Source organism: Mobula hypostoma, chromosome 2 (genome assembly GCF_963921235.1).
Source record: "Mobula hypostoma chromosome 2, sMobHyp1.1, whole genome shotgun sequence".
Lineage (NCBI taxonomy): Eukaryota > Metazoa > Chordata > Chondrichthyes > Myliobatiformes > Myliobatidae > Mobula > Mobula hypostoma.
In genome coordinates this window covers 236,435,094-236,455,617 of record NC_086098.1, presented here as the reverse complement: position 1 = coordinate 236,455,617, position 20,524 = coordinate 236,435,094, and the positions used below count along the sequence as shown (strand labels likewise).

The 20,524-nt window shown below is 53.6% G+C and overlaps 2 protein-coding genes across 7 annotated transcripts in view; both read right to left on the bottom strand.

Annotated features, from left to right (window-relative positions):
- LOC134342950 (myocyte-specific enhancer factor 2D homolog) overlaps window positions 1-679 on the bottom strand; it is a 112,433-nt gene extending 111,754 nt beyond the window's left edge. For 4 of the 5 annotated variants that reach the window (XM_063041676.1, XM_063041680.1, XM_063041681.1 and 1 more), the window contains exon 1: window positions 220-362. The gene's annotated coding sequence lies outside the window, so the exon portion shown is untranslated. Of the gene's footprint in view, window positions 1-219; window positions 363-630 lie in introns of those variants that run through there. The other variant, XM_063041677.1, reaches the window with a different exon arrangement.
- A 5,293-nt stretch (window positions 680-5,972) lies between these two features.
- rhbg (Rh family B glycoprotein) lies at window positions 5,973-18,574 on the bottom strand. 2 transcript variants are annotated; one of them, XM_063041674.1, is made up of 10 exons: window positions 18,331-18,574; window positions 14,633-14,822; window positions 13,088-13,238; window positions 10,284-10,431; window positions 10,022-10,188; window positions 9,111-9,248; window positions 8,161-8,294; window positions 7,423-7,541; window positions 6,753-6,826; window positions 5,973-6,211 (listed from the first exon to the last, which is right to left on the bottom strand). In XM_063041674.1, exons 1-10 carry the CDS (start codon window positions 18,518-18,520, stop codon window positions 6,140-6,142), a joined length of 1,383 nt encoding a protein of 460 aa, XP_062897744.1. In that variant the 5' UTR covers window positions 18,521-18,574; the 3' UTR covers window positions 5,973-6,139. The 2 variants fall into 2 exon arrangements, with proteins under 2 accessions (XP_062897744.1, XP_062897745.1); XM_063041675.1 differs by having other exon boundaries at window positions 18,339-18,443.
- Between the last annotated feature and the right edge of the window lie 1,950 nt (window positions 18,575-20,524).

The following is a 20,524-nucleotide window of genomic DNA, read 5'->3' as shown; positions in this document are numbered from 1 at the left end:
CAGGAGCCCGGGTACAAGGAAGGAGCAGGAGGCAGTAGCCGAGCGAAGGGGTAATAACGCGGAGACGGGGGGTGGGTGGAGAGGCGACAGAGGGAGGGATAGAGCAGGAGCCCGAGGACAAGGGGGGGCAGGGAGGGGACAGGAACCAGGACGAGAGACGTTGGAGACAGAACGCGGGACGGGCGCCGGCCACAAGAGGCACAGTTCCGCGGCACTGACCTGCTCCGAACCCCGGGTCCCCGCTCCCCGATTCGGCCGCCGCCGCTTCTCTCCCGCGGCCTCGGACAGAAAACAAGGAGAAACCCCGCCGGCGCACCCAAACCTGCTACATCCCCTTGTTCCCACCCCCGGCCCTGCTGACGGCAAACCTCCATCCAATCGCCGTCGCGCCCGTGCCGAGTGACGGCCATCCAGCCAATAGGCTGGCGACCGGGAGGCGGAGGGGGCGGGTCCTGGAACTGTCAAGTTAGGTCTCGCCGTGACGTATTACTCCGCATCCCTTTCCCCAGGGAGCAGACGATGTGACGGTCAAGCCACAGTCGCCGATGTCACCGGATCGGCGGCTGAAAGCACGGCATCGGTCACTGACCTGGACGCGGCGGCTCAGGCCATGCAGGGACTACTTCTCACCTCAGCGTAAGGCGGCCGTGCCTGCAAACTCTTTGTCGGCGCGGATGAGAATGGAGCTGCGCCGGAAGTGACGTCAATAGTGGGGTTGGGGGTGGATGAGAGCGAATGATTGACAGATCGGAGCCGGGGCGGATCGGGGTGATGGTCAATGAAGAGACTTTGCGGGACAGGCGGAGTTTTAAAGCTGCAGATAAGATGGTTCTAGTTATGCAGATGTAAATTTCATTCAAGGTTCAGGGCACATTTTCAATGGGCAAGGCTGATCTTAAGGGTGCTGGGCAGATTTTCAATCGTTCCCTTCTGAGTTTCCACGTGGATGAACCTGAACCGCGTACGCGGCCAAGAGAAAGGCAAATATAAAGGGGCAGTGCGGATCTTTAAAGGGTATGTCCACCCTTGACTTTAAATTAACAGTCGCGATTTCGAAGTTCAAAGTAAATGTATTATCAAAGTACATTTGTGTCACCATGTACAACCCTGAGGTTCTTTTTGTTGCGGGCATACTCAATAAATCCATAAAATAAAATGAAATCGAGTAAAATAGAATCAATGAACGACCACGCCAACTTGGCGTTCAACAAGGACGTGAGGCAAACGCAAGGTTGGCATTCACTTCGAGAGGATGTTGTGACCCAGCTGCCTACGTGATGCGCAAGCCAGGGCAGTAGGATATGGACAGCAAGATGTGCCCGTAAGCAAGCTCCCCTCTCCATGCAGGTGAATCCAAAGGAACGGCAGAGACCGATATAGTTTGGCACCAGATGCGTCACAGGAACATTCAGCGTTGAACTCAGTGTAAGGGATTCCAGCTTCAGGTTTTTCCTCGGGGTTTACTCCCGAAGCCTTCCCCATGAGTGGGTGTAGGCCCAAGTCAGTGGAGGTTGGAGATCAGAGTTTTCCTTCTCTCAGATAAGGTGCCAAACACGGCAGCTGCCCGAAGCGACTGGTTCAAGGCGTCTTTCCCCCTTCTCCTGTCAATAGAAATGGTTCCGCCGGACTTAGCTAAGCCACACATAAGGGCCAGAAGCTGGACTTGGTTGTCAGACGCACGCACGCACGCTATTGGGAGCAGTTAATAGGTAGAGGGGGCCCTGTATGCACAAGGGCATCACTGGTTAATTAGATGTGTGCATGGTCTGGTGTGTGTGTGGTTACGAGTGTCCATATCCTCTGTGTGGGGCTACGTGTGTGCACTCCCATGTGTGTGGGTGCGATGTGCCGTGTGTGTGGCTACGTGTGTGCGTATTTATGTTTGCGCACAGTCCCGTGAGGGTGTTCAGACACATACGTCTCCTGCGTCCAAGACTGTGGAAGCCGGTCTTGTGTATCTGAAGCTGCCTCTAATGGACTGTGTTAACCTCTCCCCTGCAGAACAACCCCGACCAACCTGCCCCCTCCCGCTAATCTCAGTCTCACTCCTCTTTCCCAAACAGATAAACCCCGGCTAACCTGAACCCACCCACCACCCGCTAAACACTATTTTACCCCTCCCTCTCCCAGAGATCATCCCCCACTAACCCGACCCGCCCCCGCTAAACCCTGACTCACTCCGCCCCCACAACCAACCCCCGCTAAACCCAGTCTCACTCCCCCTTCCCATGCAGATCAACCCCGGCTAAGCTGAACCCAACCCCCCTGCTAATCAATGCCTCACCCCTCTTTCCCCCACAGAGCAGCACCCACTAACATGCGCCCCGCGCTGAACTCTGTCTCACCCCCAGCTCCCCTCCCCCATCGACAGCAATAATCAGCTTTAGTGTGAAGGATTCTCGGTTGATTAATCCCGGGACACACTCGTTCAAAGCGATGGTAACACCAGGGCTGCCTGATCCCCTGGCGGGATGAGGGTTAATGATTAATGTGACTGGGTGACCGGCAGACTGGACAAGGACAGGAGGAGGATATTCCTCCGCTTCCAGAGGAGATTGAGGGAGCGAGCCCAGCCCCTCCCCCCGGCAAATTAACCATTTTTTTTACAGAAGCACTGCTGAGAATGTGTGTGTGTGTGTCTTGCTGGTCCTCGCCTTGCTCCTCCCCGCCACTTCCCCCCTCCCCCGAGACTCCTTGCTCGAGGTTTCACTGGGATCTGTGGAGCGTCGCGTTGCCAAAGCCCCCTTGCTTCGCGACTGTGGTGATGGGAGTTGCTTGCAGAAAGCTTAAACTCCTGCTTTTCTCAGTAGTAATTGCACCCCGCAATAACTTGTATTTTCAGAGCAACATCGCTGCCCCCTACATCGAGAGTTTCCTGACCAACTGTCTGGTACGGAAATGGCAAGTCCCTACAAAGGATTGTGAGGGCTGCTGCCAGTCTCTCTTCCACCCATGCGAGATACTTATCAGGAGCGGGGCGTGCGCAGGGCCCTTGGCATTGTCAATGATCTCTCCCATCCGTCCAGCAATCTCTTTGACCCCCTACCCTCAGACCGTGGCAATAGGACAAGAACTGTTCGGATGGGAAACAGCTTCTTCCCCCAGGCTGTGAGACTACAGAACTCCCTGTCACCACCCAGGTCTCATCACGGTAGTGTTTACTGTTTACCTTTTAGCTTGTGTGCTAAATGCACCTTATTATTTGTTAATTTATTTGTGGTAACATTATTTCACGTGTGTGAGTTATACGTACAGAGTTGTGCACTTTGATCGGAAGGGTGTTGTTTCGTTTAGCGGTATACATGTGTATGGTCGAAGAACAATAAACTGAATTTGAATTTGATTCAGACCATCAATTTGGTAACACCAGGATAGGAGGAGTGGTTGATTCATTAAAAACATGGGCGCTTACAATTCCCTACCAACATACTAAAGTTCAGGACATCCCAAAGCAGGCAAGAGTCTCTGAAGCCTAGAAACAGAATTAAAAATGTGATTCTCCACCCAGAGCAGAACATTGGAGCAGGGTATCACGAGCATTTATCCCTCATCTCCAGCTGCCCTGAGAGAAGGAGGGGTGGTTGAATTCATAGACACCGTGGGGAAGGGGATTTCCACTTTGCTCTTGTGGCGTGTCTCCAGTGATAATGAGCAGCGACATGCTTCACAGTCAGGGTGGTGTGCAGCTTGAAGAGGAACTTCGGGCGGTGGTACACAGTTTACTGTGAAGGGCTGGGCCCTCAGAGTGACAGATGCAGAGAGGGAACTTGGGATGAAAGTACGTGGCACCCTGAACGACTCAAAATTCACGATTCAAGACAAGTGTAAAAGAGAGCAAAATATTTGTTACTCAAAACAAAACACAATACAATAAAGAACACAATAATACAATGAATATAAATACATAAGACAGTTATATACATAGGTTGATTGCATGTCCATAATAACTCTAGGCACAGGAGTGTCTGTACATGAGGTGACTGACAGGAAATGATAAAGAAGTTGTGGCGGGGGTGTGGAGGGGGAGGGGTGGGTTAGGGGGTGGGTCTGCCTCCATGGGGAAAGAAGCTGTTTTGGAGTCTGGTGGTCCCGGCGTGGATGGTATGCTGCCCCCTCGCGGTAGGAGTGGAACAAACAGTCGATGATAAGTGTGGGTGGGTTCCCTTAAGATGCTACCGGCCCTCTTCTGGCACCTTTCTGCATACGTCCTTGATGGTGGGCAGGCTTTGTGTCGGTGATGGGTTGGGCAGTTTCGGCTACCCGTTGAAGGACCCGCCTGTCCACCGCGGTGCAGTTTCCCTAACAAGAAAGTCACGTTGTAGTTGTGTAAAATTCTGGTCGGATCATATTTCTGGTCCAAGTATTGTGAGCGGTTCCGGCTCCATTTGAGAAAGGCTGTGGAGGCTTTGGAGATGCTGCTTGGGTTGAGGGGTGGGTGTGCATGAGCTACAAGGAGGGATTCAAAGTTCAAAGTAAATTTATTATCAGAGTCTGGTGGAAAGGACTTGACCCGTGATGGACTGGGCCGTATCCGGGTTGTTAGGGTTGGACAAACGGGGGAAAAGACTGTTACTTTCGTCGTGTCAGGCAGCGGCTGTGGAGAATGAAACCAAAGCTCCCCAGGATCTCCTCCGCCTCCTGTCAGGCCAGCCTGCAGGGTGACGAAATGCCCAGCAGGTGGCAGAAGACACCAACAAACTGACAAATCACGGAACGATGCCTTCGTTCGCCTTTCGTCAGGGGCGATGGTCAACGAATGTGAATTCCCTCCATGGACGATAGAAATGGTGTGTGTGTACGAATACGTTTGTCTGTCTGTGTATGTCTCTGTCTTTCTGTCTGTAGGTCTGCGAGCGAGCGAGAGAGAGAGAGAGAGAGACGGGGAGACGGGGACGGGGGGATCGAAGAACTAAAGGGCCAGTGGAGACTAGTTTCCATTCCTGCCAGGGGTACACCGTCGTCCACACTCCTCGCCATCTCTGTAGCCCCCTTCGGCTCCGCTTTCCCTTCCCGTCTCTGACACACAAGTCTCTGCCTGGTATCTAGGGTAGTGTCTTGGGGATTATTCCTGGAGATCCCACCACCTTCCTGTTGAACATGGTACCAACCCTATCTTCCTGTACCCGGTCCGTGTTCCTCCATTCCTGGCCCGTTCATGTCTCTGTCTAAATGCCTCTGAAATGCTCACCTCTTCCATCACCCCGGCCATGCGATTCCAGGCACCCACCACTCCCTGTGTAATTACATTTGTCCCTTACAATCTCTTTTAAACTTTCCACTCTGACCTTTGCCCTCTAGTATTTGACATTTCCACCCTGAGAAAAAGACTCTGTCTACCCATATACGCTTAGTAGCCACTTTATTCAGTATCTCCTCTCCCTAATAAAGTGGCCACTAGTGTGTATGCTCGTGGTCTTCTGCTGCTGTAGCCCATCTACATCCAGGTTCGACGGGTTGTGCGTTCAGACACGTTCTTCTGCAAACTACTGTTGTAATGCGTGGTTATTTGAGTTACTGTCGCCTTTCTGTCGATTTGAAACAGTCTGGTCATTTTCCTCTGACCTCTCACTGGAATGCGGCTCACTGTATTTTTTGTTGGTTTTTTTTTGCATAATTGTCTGCAAACTCCAGAGTGAAAATCCCAGGAAATCATCAGTCTCTGGGGTACTCAACCCACCCCGTCTGGCACCAACAATCCACAGTCAAAGTCACTTCGATCACATTTCTTCACCATTCTGATATTTGGCCTGAACAACAACTGAACCTCTTGGCCACGTCGGCATGCTTTCATGCATTGAGTTGCTGCCACATGATTGGCTGATTAGATATTTGCATAAATGAGCAGGTGTACAGGTGTAGCTAATAAAGTGACCACCCAGTGTGAGTCTTTTATCAATTTTATAACTGTTTTCTGCGCGTTATTATGACTTAAATATCAAATAAAGGTAAATCAGAATGAAAACGAACGAAATTTATTGAAGATCGGGCGGCATGTACAATAAAAGGCAGTATGTGTTGGTTTATGTTTTGTATATACAAATAAAAAGACCGTTAGATAACTTGGAATAAACAAAGTATTATATTGCCCGGAGATTATCCGGCTGTTTTAATCGGCGTCGGCGAACATCAGATGGGATGGTTAGGCGATTTTCTCGGCTTCCTCCGGCTTCATCGGCACCATCTCGCTGTGGTTGCTGTCGTCCTCGGGAAGCTGAGGGGAAGTGACGATGCCGAGGTTAGTGCCGTGCCGCTGGAAAGTCACGCCACTGCGGACCCAGCTTCGAGTTCCCGCTGTTCCAAGGGCCGCCGGGCTGGCTGCGGGTCAGGGGATTCGGGAAGGGAGATGTGGGGTGGTATTGGGATTCGAACACCTCGGATCATCCCCTCTCCAAGTGCAGAGCCGAGGGAGCGCCGCACTGGAAGAAGAGTAGTGTTCCGGATGATATATTTAACCCAAGTGCAGTGGGTGGGTGTAGAAGTTCACGAGACAACGGGAAGAAGGGCGGATGTCCTGCCCCCGATATTTACCGCCGCACCCCCGCCCCACCCACGTTTTCCGTGGGATCGTCCTGTGTGTAAACTTGCTGTCCCTGTTATAAGAGGAATGGACAAAGATCCCAGCATCCGTCCTATCTGGGAGGGATGTTAGAACCTCACAAAGAGGGAATCTGAACCCTCCAGCTCCCCCACCCACGTTCAGGAGATCATCGGATCCCACCGGCGACTTTCACCCTGGCCCCAGAATCACTCACTTCCCAGTACGGCTGGTCGGTAAAACACTGCGTGTCCGGCGGGGCTCCCCAGATCGGCAGTTTCATCACAAATCCTGCAGGGAAAGGAAAGTCAATCCAGCCGCCGCACCGAGTGGGCGAGGGGGGAGGAGGGCGGTAGGGAGGGGCTGTCGGCGGGAGAATCTGCCTAGAGACACGAGGAGTGGCCTCCCGGACACAGGAGTATGAGAGTACGAGGTGCGAGAGGTCTGTTCAGGTCGGATGGTAGTCAGGTGAGGGAGGGAGAGGTAGAAACGGGACGGATGAAGTGTGACGGATTAGCAAGAGGCAGGTATTGGCGGAGGAAGTGGGGAAGGATGTTCCTAATGAAGGGGGGAGCAAGTGTCTGGCGGATAAGGGTGGAAAGACCGTTAAATTAGGAAACTGGGAGGGGAGAACGGGCTGCCGGGGTTGGGAAGGAAAGTTAACGGGACGGGGGGTGGGAGAAGGTGTTGGCTGTGTGGTGGTCGCCCCAGAGAAGGTGAGAGGGATCTTCCTGGATATTCGATTGTAAGAGAGTGTTTTGGAGAGGTCGGGGGGCGCTGATTAGGCAGGACTGCTTGGCTTCTGAGAACGAGGTGGAGGCGGACCCCGGGCAAAACAAAGATAATGTCCCGGAATACACGGAACGCTGGGGGAGGGAGGAGCCTACCCACTATAACCCCTCCGATCAAGGCGAACGCCAGGGTGACGACGAGACCCAGCGCCTGGAAAAGTCCCTGCTCCTTCGCTGACCGCTCGTTGTCCAGTAGAGGGAAGACATCCTGCAGCCTGAGCGGAGAGACCGAGTTAGACGTGGGGGGTGTTGGGCGGGGGGGAGAACCACGCGCGACCGGGATCGCGGGATGAGAAACTCATGCAGGCCCTTCCCATCAACCTCCCGCCCCCTCCCCCCCCCCCACCTCAGCACATGCAAGTTTGGCGCCGTCCGCCAACCGTCTCTAACTGACCCTGCTCTTTCTGATGGGCTCCTCCCTCCATTTCATGGAAACTTCGTAACCTCTTCCCTCTTCCCCACACCCTCCATGTCCCAACTCCTGGTAATTCTCAGCTCCTCTCACCCATCGCTCGCCACGCCCGTCAGATCCCTGATGCTTTTTACCACCCTGCTTCTGATCAACGCGGAACCCCGGTCCCTCCCATCCGGTCTGAGCTCGGCCCCGTCCCTCTAAACGCTGACCACACTCACCGACATCCAGTGAACCCTCGCCGCTTCCCTTCAATGGAACCCCTCTCCTTCCCCCTCTCTTTTCCAAGTCCCACATCTCGCACACAGCCCACTTCTCCGGCTCTTTGACACCTGCCCACCCCGCCGCCGCCCCCATGGCCTCGCAATTGCGCAATTTCCCGGACCCTTTTACACACCCCGACTCCCTCTCCGTAGACTCACCCATCCCCATAAATCTCTTTGCTGGCCAGAGAGGCGGCGATGGCTCCCACCGTTCCTCCCAGGATCCCGGGCATCCCATGGAGATTATGCACGCCGCACGTGTCCTGGATTTTCAACTTGGAGTCCAGGATGGGCTTGGGAGACAAGATGTAGAAAATGGAACATGAACCATGGAACATAGAAGGTGGAACGTTGAGTAAAACATGATCCATATCCCTGTTTGCTATCTATAATGTAATAAAATGTGACTATCCAACAGCCTCTTGCTCCAGTCCAGGTTTACTCCACCACAAGCCATGGGTGTCTTTTCCAAGCACCCACCACTCCCGATACCATTGTAGGCGAGTGGGACCAACCTATCGAGCTGAACGGAAATTCGTCAAGTCCCTGACGACTTTACAGACTTACCATTGAAACTATGGGGTGTACTATGGCTCGGCATGACGACTGCTCTGCCTGTGACGACGAGAATCTGCCGAGAGCTGCGGGCACAGCTCAGGACATCATGGAAATCAGCCTCGCCTCTATGGACTCTGTCTATTCTTCTCGCTGCCTCGGGAAAGCAACCAGGATAATCAACGAGACCTCGCACCCCGGATATTCTCTATCCGCTCTCCCACCCGGCTGGAGGTACAATGCCTGGAACCCTGTACCACCAGGCTCAAGGACACTGCTACCCCACTGCTACCAGACCTGTCCTCCGTTCAAAGATGAACTCGTGATCTATCAGTCTACCTCATCACGGGTCTTACCTACCTTTACTGCTCTTACCTTTCGTGCTACCCCGATCCATTGATCACCATCGGGTGATCAGTTTGGGTGGTCTGTCTGTCCTGGTAGCTCGGTACATGTGACACCATGACCAACTGTCAGGATGGGTGGGGTGAGAAGTGGGAACGAGAACGGTGCGCGTTACAGCTCTGTATAGGACACAAGGGACCCCAACTTACCGTCAAGTAGTGGAAACCCAAAGTGGAGATGACGCCCGAAAGAAATCCAACGATCATGGAGCCGTAAGGGGAGATCATCATCTCTCCGGCCGTGCCGACGGCCACACCCCCCGCCAGGGCCGCGTTCTGAATGTGAACCTGCCGAGAGAATGGTTAAACTCCGGTAACTGCTCACTTCCTCTCCACCAACTCCACAACTCCCACCTCTGGCTGGTCGTCCGTCTCTCACTTTCCCACCGCGAAAATGGGAGATGGGCCGAACAGCCCGATTCTTAACCTACCTTTTATGGTTTTATGGTCTAAACATGGTATCGTGTTCGTGACAGCACACGAATTGCGTTCTTAACTGAAACTGCAGCAAAGGTTTAGACCCGTACCTCTCGTCCCTGGTTCACGCTGCTCTTGATGTCCGACCCCAATCCCTCTCCTCCACCACACACACACACACACACACACACACACACACACACACACACACTCACACACACTCACACACCACACACACACCACACACACACACAACACACACACACACACCACACACACGCACACACACAATCACACACACACACACATACGCACACACACACAATCACACACACACATACACACACACACACACACGCACAAACACACACACACACAACACACACACCACACACACACACACGCACACACTCACAATCACACACACACACACACACACATACGCGCGCACACACAATCACACACACTCACACACTCACACAAACACACTCACACATACAATCACACACACTCACACACTCAGACACACACACGCACACACACACACACACACACATACACAGAAAGGGAAACAGTTCGGACCCTCGGGAAGGGCGGCTGGCTGGGCGGAGGAAGTGGGCGAGACCGCAGCCTTGATTCCCTACCATGTCCAGTTTGCCCTCGCCGTGCACGATGCTGGAAACGGCGAAGGTGGAGAGAGTACAGGCGGCTAGCGAGTAGTAAGTGTTGAGGGCCGTGCGGTGCTGAGCGCTGCCCAGACTGGTGACGGCGGAGTTAAAGCTGGGCCAGAACATCCAGAGGTAGATGGCACCTGCGGGCGACAGAGAGAGCGGGGTCAGCGGCAAGGGAGACCGCGCAGAGAAGAACCGACCGGGCACCCGCGGGGCCGCCGGGCGCTCGACTCACCGATCATGGCGAAGAGGTTGGAGTGGTAGACGGGATTCTCCCGGTGACGGCTCTTCTCCAGCTGAGGCCGGTATAGAACCCGGGTGATGGTCAGCCCGAAGTAAGCGCCGAAGGTGTGGATTGTCATAGAGCCGCCCGCGTCCTTAATCTGCACCAGTGGGGAAGGATAGTCAGAAGGTGCGGCGCTCCCTCGACCCTGCCTTTAACTGCGGCGTTCCCTCGACCCTGTCCCTCACCAGCTAATGACTCCGACCTTGGGTGCGTTGCTCGGCTCCCGCTATCAAATCTCCGCAATCCGGGGCGGGGCAGGGACCGGCAGAGGGGTGGAGGAGGAGCTGGGTTACCGCTGCAGTCGAGGGCCGGATGAGGGAAAGAGGGAGGGGGAGATGAGGGAAAGAGCAGAGAAGGAGAGAGTGAGATAAATGGAGGAGGTAGGGAGGGAGGCTGATAAGGATAAGGGAGCGGGGGAATGAGGTAGGGTGAGACGGAGTGAGAGAGCCGGAGCAGGAAGAAATAATATGGGAGTGAGGGCGATGGAAGGATTTTTTTTTAAAGGAGAAGGGGGTCTCTTTGAGATCTATAACGTTGAAAGACCCAGATGGAGTGTATGTTTCCTATAGTGGGGGAGTCTAGGACCAGAGGGCACAGCCTCAGAGTATCTGGACGTCCATTTAGAACGGAGAGGAGGTGGAATTTCTTTAGCCAGGGAATGGTGACTCTGTGGAATTCATTGCCACAGACGGCTGTGAAAGCCAAGTGATTGGGTATATTTAAAGTGGAGATTAATAGATTCTTGATTACAAAAGGCGTCAAAGGTTACAGGGAGGAGGCAGGAGGATGGGATTGAGAGGGAAATGGATCAGTCATGATGAAATGGCGGAGCAGACTTGGGTCGGATTCTGCTCGCATCTCGTTCGGTCTTGTGGAATTTTGGGAGGGAGTGCGAGAGAATGAGTAAAGGAGACGAGGAGGGAAGTAGAGAGCGAGTGTTTACGGGAGGGAGTGGGATGGGAAAGGAATGTGGGATACGGTGAGTGAGTGGGAGAAAGGGATGGAATAAGGTAGAGAGTGGAGGTAGGGAGGGAGGGAGAGAGAGGGTAGGAAAGGAGAGTAGGCCACATTAGGGAGTGGGCAGTGTGTAGTGAAGGCTATGGTAGGGAGCAGGAAGGGTGTGGAATAAGCAGGGTATTAGTGGTAGGAAGCAGGAAGGACTGTGTGAGGAAGTGAAAGAGAAATGTGGGAGGGAGCAATGGACGGAAGGAGTAGGGTAATTAGGGAGAGGGATACAGTGAGGGAACGGGGAATGTGGAAGGGAGGGAATGAGAGGGAGAGTGTAGGAGGGTGGAGGAAGGGGAGGATGGAGGGAGGGAGTGAGGGAACAGGGAATGTGTAAGGGAAGGAATGAGAGGGAGAGTGTGGGAGGGCGGAGGAAGGAGTGGGATGGAGGGAGGGAGTGAGGGAACAGGGAATGTGTAAGGGACGGCGTGGGAGTGAGGGATACAGTGAGGGAACGGGGAATGTGGAAGGGAGGGAATGAGAGGGAGAGTGTAGGAGGGTGGAGGAAGGGGAGGATGGAGGGAGGGAGTGAGGGAACAGGGAATGTGTAAGGAAAGGAATGAGAGGGCGAGTGTGGGAGTGCGGAGGAAGGAGTGGGATGGAGGGAGGGAGTGAGGGAACAGGGAATGTGTAAGGGACGGCGTGGGAGTGAGGGATACAGTGAGCGAGTGGGGAAGTATGTAAGAGAAGGAGTGAGTGGGGTAGGGAGAGGAGGAAATATGCGACTCAGAGGGAGTTGGGTGTGTAAAGAATAGAATAAGGGAGCGAGTGAGGTAGGGACGGAGTGATGGACAGCAGCCATGAATGACCCAACCCAAGATCCCCGCCCCAGGGTGCCTGGTCTCCGGGTGATTTTCCACCCGACCTTTGGCGGCCCGACACCCTTTTGAGCCGGGAGTCAGGCGGGAAGTCGTTTGCTTTGGCCGACACACTGTTTATTTTTGCGAAATGTGTGCCTGCGACCCGGACAAAGGTCTGCCGTGAGCAGCAACGCGTATCCCACGGAGACCCTCCGTCTCTCTGCACCTTCCCGTCTCCACTCCCGCGGCATCTGTGCACCCAACCCACCACTCCTCCTCTATTCTCAGCTTCGCCAAAGCCCTCCCCTTCTAGTTGTCTTGGCGTCTCCCATCCCTTTCCCCCGTTTACTCCACCTCTTCTTCCCAGGCACTCCACCCCGCGTGTTCCCCCCACGCCCCCCGAGAAAGGTGTGGGAGGGAAGGAAGAAGTTTAGGAGGAAGTGGTAGGGGGAAGGGGAGGATAGGAGAGGGGGGAGCAGGTGTGTGAGGAAGAGAGGGATGTGGGAGGGAGAGGTAGTGTGGGAAGGTAGAAAGGAGGGTGGGAAGGGGGAAGGCTGTGGGAGGGGAAGTGCTGTGGGGGGAGTCAGGTGGGGGGGGGGAATGGGTGTGGCAGGGGGATAATTGTGAGAGGACTTACCTGCCTAATTTAACAATGATCTACCCACACAATTGACCTCCACCTGATGTCCAAGCAGTCGAATAGCTAACCTCTTGGTCTCTCCCTCTGTCCAGGACGGGGACTAGTCTCTGCCCCCCCCCCCACCAACTGAACGGTCCGATGGGGTCAGGAGTAACATAGTCTGACCAAAGGTGGGTGAGCTACATCGGAAGGAAGGGTACTGGTGGCGTGGTCTTGCTGTCTGACCAAGTGGGGTGTCGCCCTCTTTTTTAAAGCATGTGCCCCTGCCCCCACCGCTGTGCCATGATTTAAAGGGTTCTGCCACTCACCTGCAGCAGGGAGAGCAAGATATACTCATTGATAGGAAAGAAGGCCGCCTCGAAGACTGTCATCACCAGGAGCTGCCCGGGGGTGCACTTGCCCAGCAGCGCTCCGAACGAGATGAGGACGGATCCGGTGCAGAAGTCCGCGTTAATCATACTGGCGCGGGCGTGATTTGCGGGGGGAGGGGGGAAGAGACGAGGTTAGTGGTATTAGAGGTCTTGGGGTGAAATAATCTGCCCAAGAAAAGGGCTGGTACATTGTGTTGTGCGCAGAGAGAGCTCTTACCCCCCGAGCCCGAATACCCCTCTCACACCTCTCTCCCTGCACCCTCTCTTCCCTCCCTCTCCTCTCTCCTCCGCCAATTTCCCTTCCCACCTTCCGACCTTACTCCGACCTCTCCCCTTCCCCTTCCACACCTCTCTCTCCCACCTCTCAACATCTCACTCCCCCTCTCACCCCCGCATCTCTCCCCTTCCCCTTTTACATCTCTCTCCACCTCTCCCTCCCATCTCTCCCCTTCCTTTCCCACACTTCTCCCTCCCCTCCCCGCCTCTCCTCTTCCATCCCTCTCTCCCCTTCACCCGTTCTCCACCTCTCTTCGACACTCTTCCCACAGCTCTCTTCCCCCTCACCAAACACCCCTCCCCTTTCACCATCCTCCAGTCTTCTTCAACATACCACCCCAAGGCTTCTCCATCCTTCTGTTCCCCCTCCCCTCACTCCCACACCTCCTCCCTTCTTGCCCATCAATGACCCATCCCATCTGCACAGTCTTTCCACTTCCATCAATAACAATGGCCAACGCATCGGGATGACATACCCCAGAGCCCCACCCCACCCTATAACCCCATCCACTGCCACGCCTCCAGCAAATATTACACAAGGTCACTCTCTTACTCCACCCAGGCTCTGCCCCCTTGTACCCCCTCCTTCCCTCCAACTATCCACCTCACCCCAATCCGGCATTCCCTGCCTCACCTCTCACTGTCTTCTTTCCTTTGACCTGTTCTATTCCCACTCCCTTCCTGACTCCCCTCCTCTCCCATTCTCCCCTCCCTCGTCTCCCTTTTTCCTCTCCTCCTTTTCTCCTCTCCTTCCCTCGTTCTCCCTTCACCTTTCACATCCTTCCCTCTGGTTTCCCACTTTTGCCTCTTTCACCTTCTGCCCCTCGTTCACCTCTCCCCTCTCACCTCCTGTACCCCTGTTCCCTCATTTCCCCTCTCTATTCATCTCTGTCTCCTCATTCTCTCCTCTCTCCTTACCCTCTTCCCCCTCGTTCTCGCCACCCTTTCACCTCCTGTTCCCCTCTTTCATTATCCCCCTTCCTTCTTTCCCCCGTCCTTGGTCTCCCTGGTTCTCCCCTCCCCTCTTCTCCCGCTGGCCATCGACCTCGACTCCTCTCCTTTCTTCCCTCCCTCTCCTTCACCTCTCCTATTTCCTTTTCCATCCTCTCCCTCGTTTTCGCCACGTCCTGCTCTCCCGTTCCCTTCTCCTCTCCCTTTCATCTCTCTGTCGCCGCCTCCCCCCCCCCCCGCCCCCATCGGCCTCACCTCTCTATGCCGATGTGGATCTTGCCGTCTTCCCCGAGGCCATGTAGCCAGCCCTGCACCAGCGTGGCCCACTGCAGCGAGAAGGCGGCCAGCAGGAAGTTGAAGCCCACACTGCTGTATCCGTACTTCCTCAAGAAGGTCATGAGGAATCCAAAGCCCACGAAGATCATAACGTGCACATCCTGGAAACCTGGCACAGAGGGGCGGCGGGATGGGTTTGGAATAAGGGGAGGGACGTGGAGGGGGGCAACAAGGAGATGCGGGATGACAGAAGGAAGTGGGGAGTAAGAGAGAGAATGAGGAATTGGAAAAGTGGGGTCGGGGTTGGAGAGAGAGAGGGGGGCAAGCAAAGAAAGAAGGAGGGGTGGACCGGATGGAGGGAATAAGGAGAGGGGAAAGGACGGGGAAGATCAGAAGGAAATGGAGAAGAGAGGCAATGGAGGAGGGAATGAATGGGCGAGGGAAAATTACAGAAAGGGGAATGGACGGAGAGCAGTGAGAATTGTAAGAGAGGGTAGTGGGAATGGAGTGAGAGGGGATGGGGTAGAAGACAGACAAACAAGAAGATGTTAAAGTTTACTGAGGAGACAGGGTGGGATCTGGGGCAGTTCTGTCCAGCAAAAACGCTGCACCCCAGACCAACTCCTACATCCAGGACCGTGTCCGGAGAGAAGCAAGAGGGAAGGGATAGAAAAACATAGGGAAGGGTCGATTGATTTTGAAGAGAGTCAAAAGGTTGGTACAACATAGTGGGCCGAAGGACCTGCTGTTGTGTTCTATTTTATATCTTCTAGTTTCTGACGGTCTCCAGCCTCATCCCAACCCTAATGGGGAGGGTGGTGAGCGGTGCCACCCACAGGAATTGCAGCTCCCAGTTTTGGTATAACAACACCCCACAGGCGGTGCCGAGCCCACCCCACCCTGAGGAGAGCACCGACACCGATTAACTCCCCAGCCGCCCCAGTGAGGCGGCAGGGTTTCTTCCCACGCTTCACCTGTGATTTTTATCTAAACGTATACAGGTATGTTTTAGAGTCACACAGCATAGAAGCAGACCCTTCGGCCCATCACGTCCTTTCTAACTGTTCTCCCATGCATTAAGATTAGGGTTAGAATTTATTCACATCCTTCCGTGCCTTGCCTATTTAAGTGACTGTGTTAATGTCCCTTAAATGTAATTGCATCTGAATCCACGACCTCCTCGGGAAGCAAATTCCAGACTCACCTACTTCCCCCCTTCAAACTTGCTCCTCCCTCGTTTTCCCCACGTCCTGTTCTCCCCTTCCCTTCTCCTGTTCTCCCTTGTTTCTGTTACCCTGGGTAAAAACAAATTCTAATTGTCCATCCAATATATGCCTCCCCCCATTATTTGGTTTACTTGCTATCAGATCAGCCACCACCGCCCCTCAGCTTCCTTCGCTCCAGAGGAAATAAGCTCAGCCTGATCAATTTCTCCGTAACTAAAGTCCTCCAATCCAGTCAACATCCCGTTGAATCTCCTCAGCACCATCTCCAGTAGATCATGTCCTTCCTATACAGTATAGTGTGTCGAGCACAACTGTAGGATAATGTTATGTGTGGCCTAACCAGTGTTCAGTAAAGCTGCAGTTATAGTTACAACAGTTAGAAGTCATTTTGGCAGGTAATTGGATAGGAAACGTTCAGAAGGACACGAAGCTGATTAAAGAAATTGAACTAGCACGGATGAATTGGGCCGAAGGGCGTGTATATGGGCTGGATAATATCATGGTCCCATGGTATTTTTGAAGAAGGAGTAAGCCGCGACCCGTCAAACCTGCTCTTTATTTATAAGTGCCTGATTAATCTCACTGTAATCTGAACTCTACATCCCCTCCAAACTATAACAACAATTGACTCCTTCATTTATCACGAATCGGTCTGCCACTCTCTTAAAATCTGTTGCACCGCACGTTGAAGAGAAAAGTTTCAAAAACACCGCACAATAAGAGAGAGAGAAAACAATGTTTCACCTTTGTCTTCAGATGTCGACTCTTTACTAGTGAATATGTAAAAGACACCCTAATACTAAACTTACTCGGTATCCAAACTGTTAAAACCTCTCAGCATACTGATGATCCATTGCCTGCAGAACCTGCCAAATGCTGGAAATCAGGAGCAAAGCGCGCGTCCGCACACGCACACACACACACACACACACACACACACACACACACACACAATGTGCAGCAGGTCAGGCAGCATCTATGGAAGGAAATAACAGTCGACTTTAAAGGTCTCGGCCTGAAAATTTTCCTCGAAACTCCCGCAGATACGAGCACCGCGTGACCAACCTTTTCCCTATGAGACAACCTGGCTGTTCCAGCGAAATCTCTCAGTTCTCCCACTGCATTACTTAAATAGCTAGACCAGGCTTTTTAAACAGTTAACCAGACTTGTTCTTACCGAAGGCAATATAACGTCCCTACTTTTATGTTATCGGCAATAAAACGCAGCACTACCATAATCTTCGGAGACTTCGCCCAGCGCATTCATATTCTAAACTCATGGCCGGTTCCCCGAATCCAAGGAAGATTGGAACATTAAAACCGTCACGCTGAAAGTCCTTTATCCTAGATTGATCGCCGTGGTGCGGCGCTCCCTCGTCTCTGTGCCTCCTGCGTCGCCATCGCCCCTCACAGTGAGATGCTTTCTCACCACCGCCCCTCTCACAGCGCGCTCCATTCAGTGTGCGTTCCACCGCGTAACCCTTCTGAAATTGCAGCTCTCCCGCATCACCGTCTCTCTCGCAGCGCAGCTCTCCCTCAGAGCGAGCCCTCGGACAACGGACTCTCTCATTACGGACGCACCTATGATGCGCGCTCCCTCAGCGCCACCCTTACAGTGCTGTGCTCGCTCAACGCCGTCCGTCGCAGGTGTGGTCAGTTAATTGGCCGCTTGGGGGTAAACAATGGAATATGGGGTATCTTCGGAGCTGTATACTTTGATAATAAAGTTAATTTTTGAATTAAATGTCTTTGTAAAATTAAATGTGCTAGCGTAATAAAACGTTCGCATAGAATTATTGGAAACAGGTGCCGTGTAGTTGGCGCAGAGCCTATGCGCGTCAAACAAGCTAACAAAAAGCTGCCCCTCTGACCCCAGCAACAACTACATTCCGGAGTCCGGTCCAGGGTAACGCAAGGCTGAGAAGGCGCCGCGTCGGTTCAAGCAAAAACTGCTAGACCCGAACCAGCAGCCGGGAACTACAGAAGAAATTTCCACCCCTCAATCTCCTCCACCGTGCCCACTGGGGGCGCAGCCCTAAGGGTGTCCCGTGTAGGAATGAGGGAGGGGGTCGAATGATGGTCGAACACCGTGTAGTAAGTGTTGGGTTTAGGATTGAGTGGGGTTCCCCCAGAGATCTAGTGTCCACTCGGACGCAGGGTAAGGGGTGTCTGGCGTGGGAATGGCGGCGGGGGCAGGGGTCTCCCTGCGGGGCGAGCGTCAGTCGGACGTGGTGTTAGGAGTGTCCCTTGTAGGAATGAGGGAAACCTGAGGGTCGAGTGACGGTCGGACGCAGAGCTGGGAGCATCCCGAGTAAGAATGAGTGGAACCCCGCGAGTCGAGTGTCGACCGGACGTGGTGTTAGGGGTGTCCTGGTTTGGAATGAAAGATCTTCCCGCGGGTCGAGTGCCGGTCGGAGGCGGTGGTGGGGGTGTCCTGTAGGAGCCACTCACTGGGGTACCTGAAGTAAAACTCGTTCTCCGAATTGGGCGTGTGATTTCGCGACCTCAGTTCGAACCACTTCATGGCGTCAGTGTGCTCGTCGTAGCGGACGAACAGAGCGAAGAGGATCACGAGCAGGACCTGGAGCGAGATGCAAAGCAGCGGCAGCCGGAGCCGCATGTTCGGGGCCGCGTTACTCATGGTGACGAACTGGGGATCGACGGAGAGGTAACTGCGCTGAAGTCCGGAGCCCGCACTTCCCACTCCACACTACTTATATAAGGCTAGGCAGCGGGGCGCTGCTCCGCAGTCCACGCCCCCTTTCGAGATAGGGCCGCGCGGACGACGCGCCGCCCTTCCCTCCGCGGTCCGCAGAGGGAGCTGGTCCTCTGGGCCGCAGAGGAGGGGGTGGGGTCATTCATAGGTCTGAGACTTTAGTTATCTCACCCTCTTCTCTCCGACACCCCTCCCCCCAGCCTCAACCCTCTCCCACCCCGCGGTTAGGCTGACAGCAAGACTCCACAAACTGCTAGGAATATTCCACAGAACTACGAAGATTTGGGGAGCAGAGGTTGATTTATTGTCAATGTTATATGTACCAAGATACAGAGACAAGCTTGTCTTGCACACTGTCTACACAAATCAAGGGTAGTACAATAACAATGTAAACTGTAACAGGCAAACGATAAAGTGCAAGATCATAATGAGGTGGATTGTGAGGCCAAGAGTCCATCTTGCTGTATAAAAGGTCTGTTCAAGAGTCGGATAGAAACTGTCCTTGACCCTGGTAGAACGTGGTAGATCCTTGTATTTTCTGCCCGATAGGAGAGGAAAGAATGTTTGGGGTGGCTCGGCATTTTGAATATGTTCACTACTTTACTGAGACAGTGAGAAGTACAGACAAAGTCCAGAGAGGAGAGGTTGGTTTCCGTGATGTGCTGAGCTGCGTCCACGGCGGTCACACGCAGAATAGCTGCCATACCAAGCCGCTATGGATTGCGATGGGGTGCTTTTGGTAGCGCATGCGTAGAAATTGCTGAGGATACAGAGTGGGAAACTTCAACCGCGGCCGGCGGTATCTAAGGCCAGTAACAAGCTCCGTGGAATCAGCTAGTGAGGGGAGCCGAGCCCAGAGCCTGAGCGGGTGCGGGACACAGAAATCCACGACATCTAGGTGAGCACTGGAATCGTGAAGATGACAAGCATGGATTGATGGGCGGAAGAACCTGTTTCCGAGGTTTCTAGGGTGTTTCTGGGGAAAGGGAACCTGACGGATTGTGACACTGTGGAGGCGGTGCTCAGGGAGAGTCACAACGTGGGACTCAAAGTGTTTTTTTTTCTCCAAAAATACCTTATTCAGAATTACTACAAAATAAAGTTATATACATATAAGAAAAAACATTTCTTGACTCTGAGTCCTTATTCAATAAATAAAGTTATTTACAATAAAATTATGCGTTGACTCTCTGTTCATATACAAATGAAAGATGTTTACAATTAATCGTTCATTTACTCTCAACCCTTGGTCAAGAGTTAAGACTTATTAACAATAAAATTATCAACAATAAAGGCACGCGTTGGCTCTAATTCCTTTTCCAAGTTAACAATTTCACCCACTCCTGGGGCACCATGTTGATTCATCTGTCCACACCGCTGATGAGGGTTAGTCTCCTCCCCACCCAACCCCTCACACTCCCACGGGCGATGAACCTTAAACTGTGGTCCTTCCCCACTGGGCCTTCGCGGTGGCCGCACCAAGCTTGAGTGCATCCCTCAGCACGGACTCCTGCAGGCGAGAGTGAGCCAGTCGGCAGCATTCAGTCATGGACATCTCCATGTGCTGGCAGACCACCAAGTTTCGGGCCGACCAAAGCGCGTCTTTCACCGAATTGACGATCTGCCAGCAGCACCGGATGTTTGTTTCCAATGCGTCCCCGGGAACAGCCCGTAGATCACGGAGTCCTCGATAACGCAGCTGCTGGGCATGAATCTTAGTACTGTCCCCTCCATTCTCCTCCACACCTTCTTTGCGAACCCACAGTGTGCAAAGAGGTGAGCCCCCGACTCCACCCCATTACAGTCCTCCCGTAGGCAGTGAGGTGCGGAGACGACATTCCGGGCGTACAGGAGGGATCTGACTGGGAGGGCCTCTCTCACCGCCAGCCAGGCGAGATCTTTGTGCCTGTTGGTGAGGTCTGGCGAAGA

Excerpts from the sequence above, each read along its gene's own strand:
- rhbg (XM_063041674.1), bottom strand. The coding sequence starts at position 18,520 with ATGAGTAACGCGGCCCCGAACATGCGGCTCCGGCTGCCGCTGCTTTGC. Across the intron at positions 9,249-10,021 it reads GCGAGGGCAAACTGGACATG|GTTCACATTCAGAACGCGGC; the intron begins GTAGGGAATCAA and ends TTCTCTCGGCAG. Across the intron at positions 6,827-7,422 it reads GATCGGAGGGGTTATAGTGG|GATTTGTGATGAAACTGCCG; the intron begins GTAGGCTCCTCC and ends CTTTCCCTGCAG.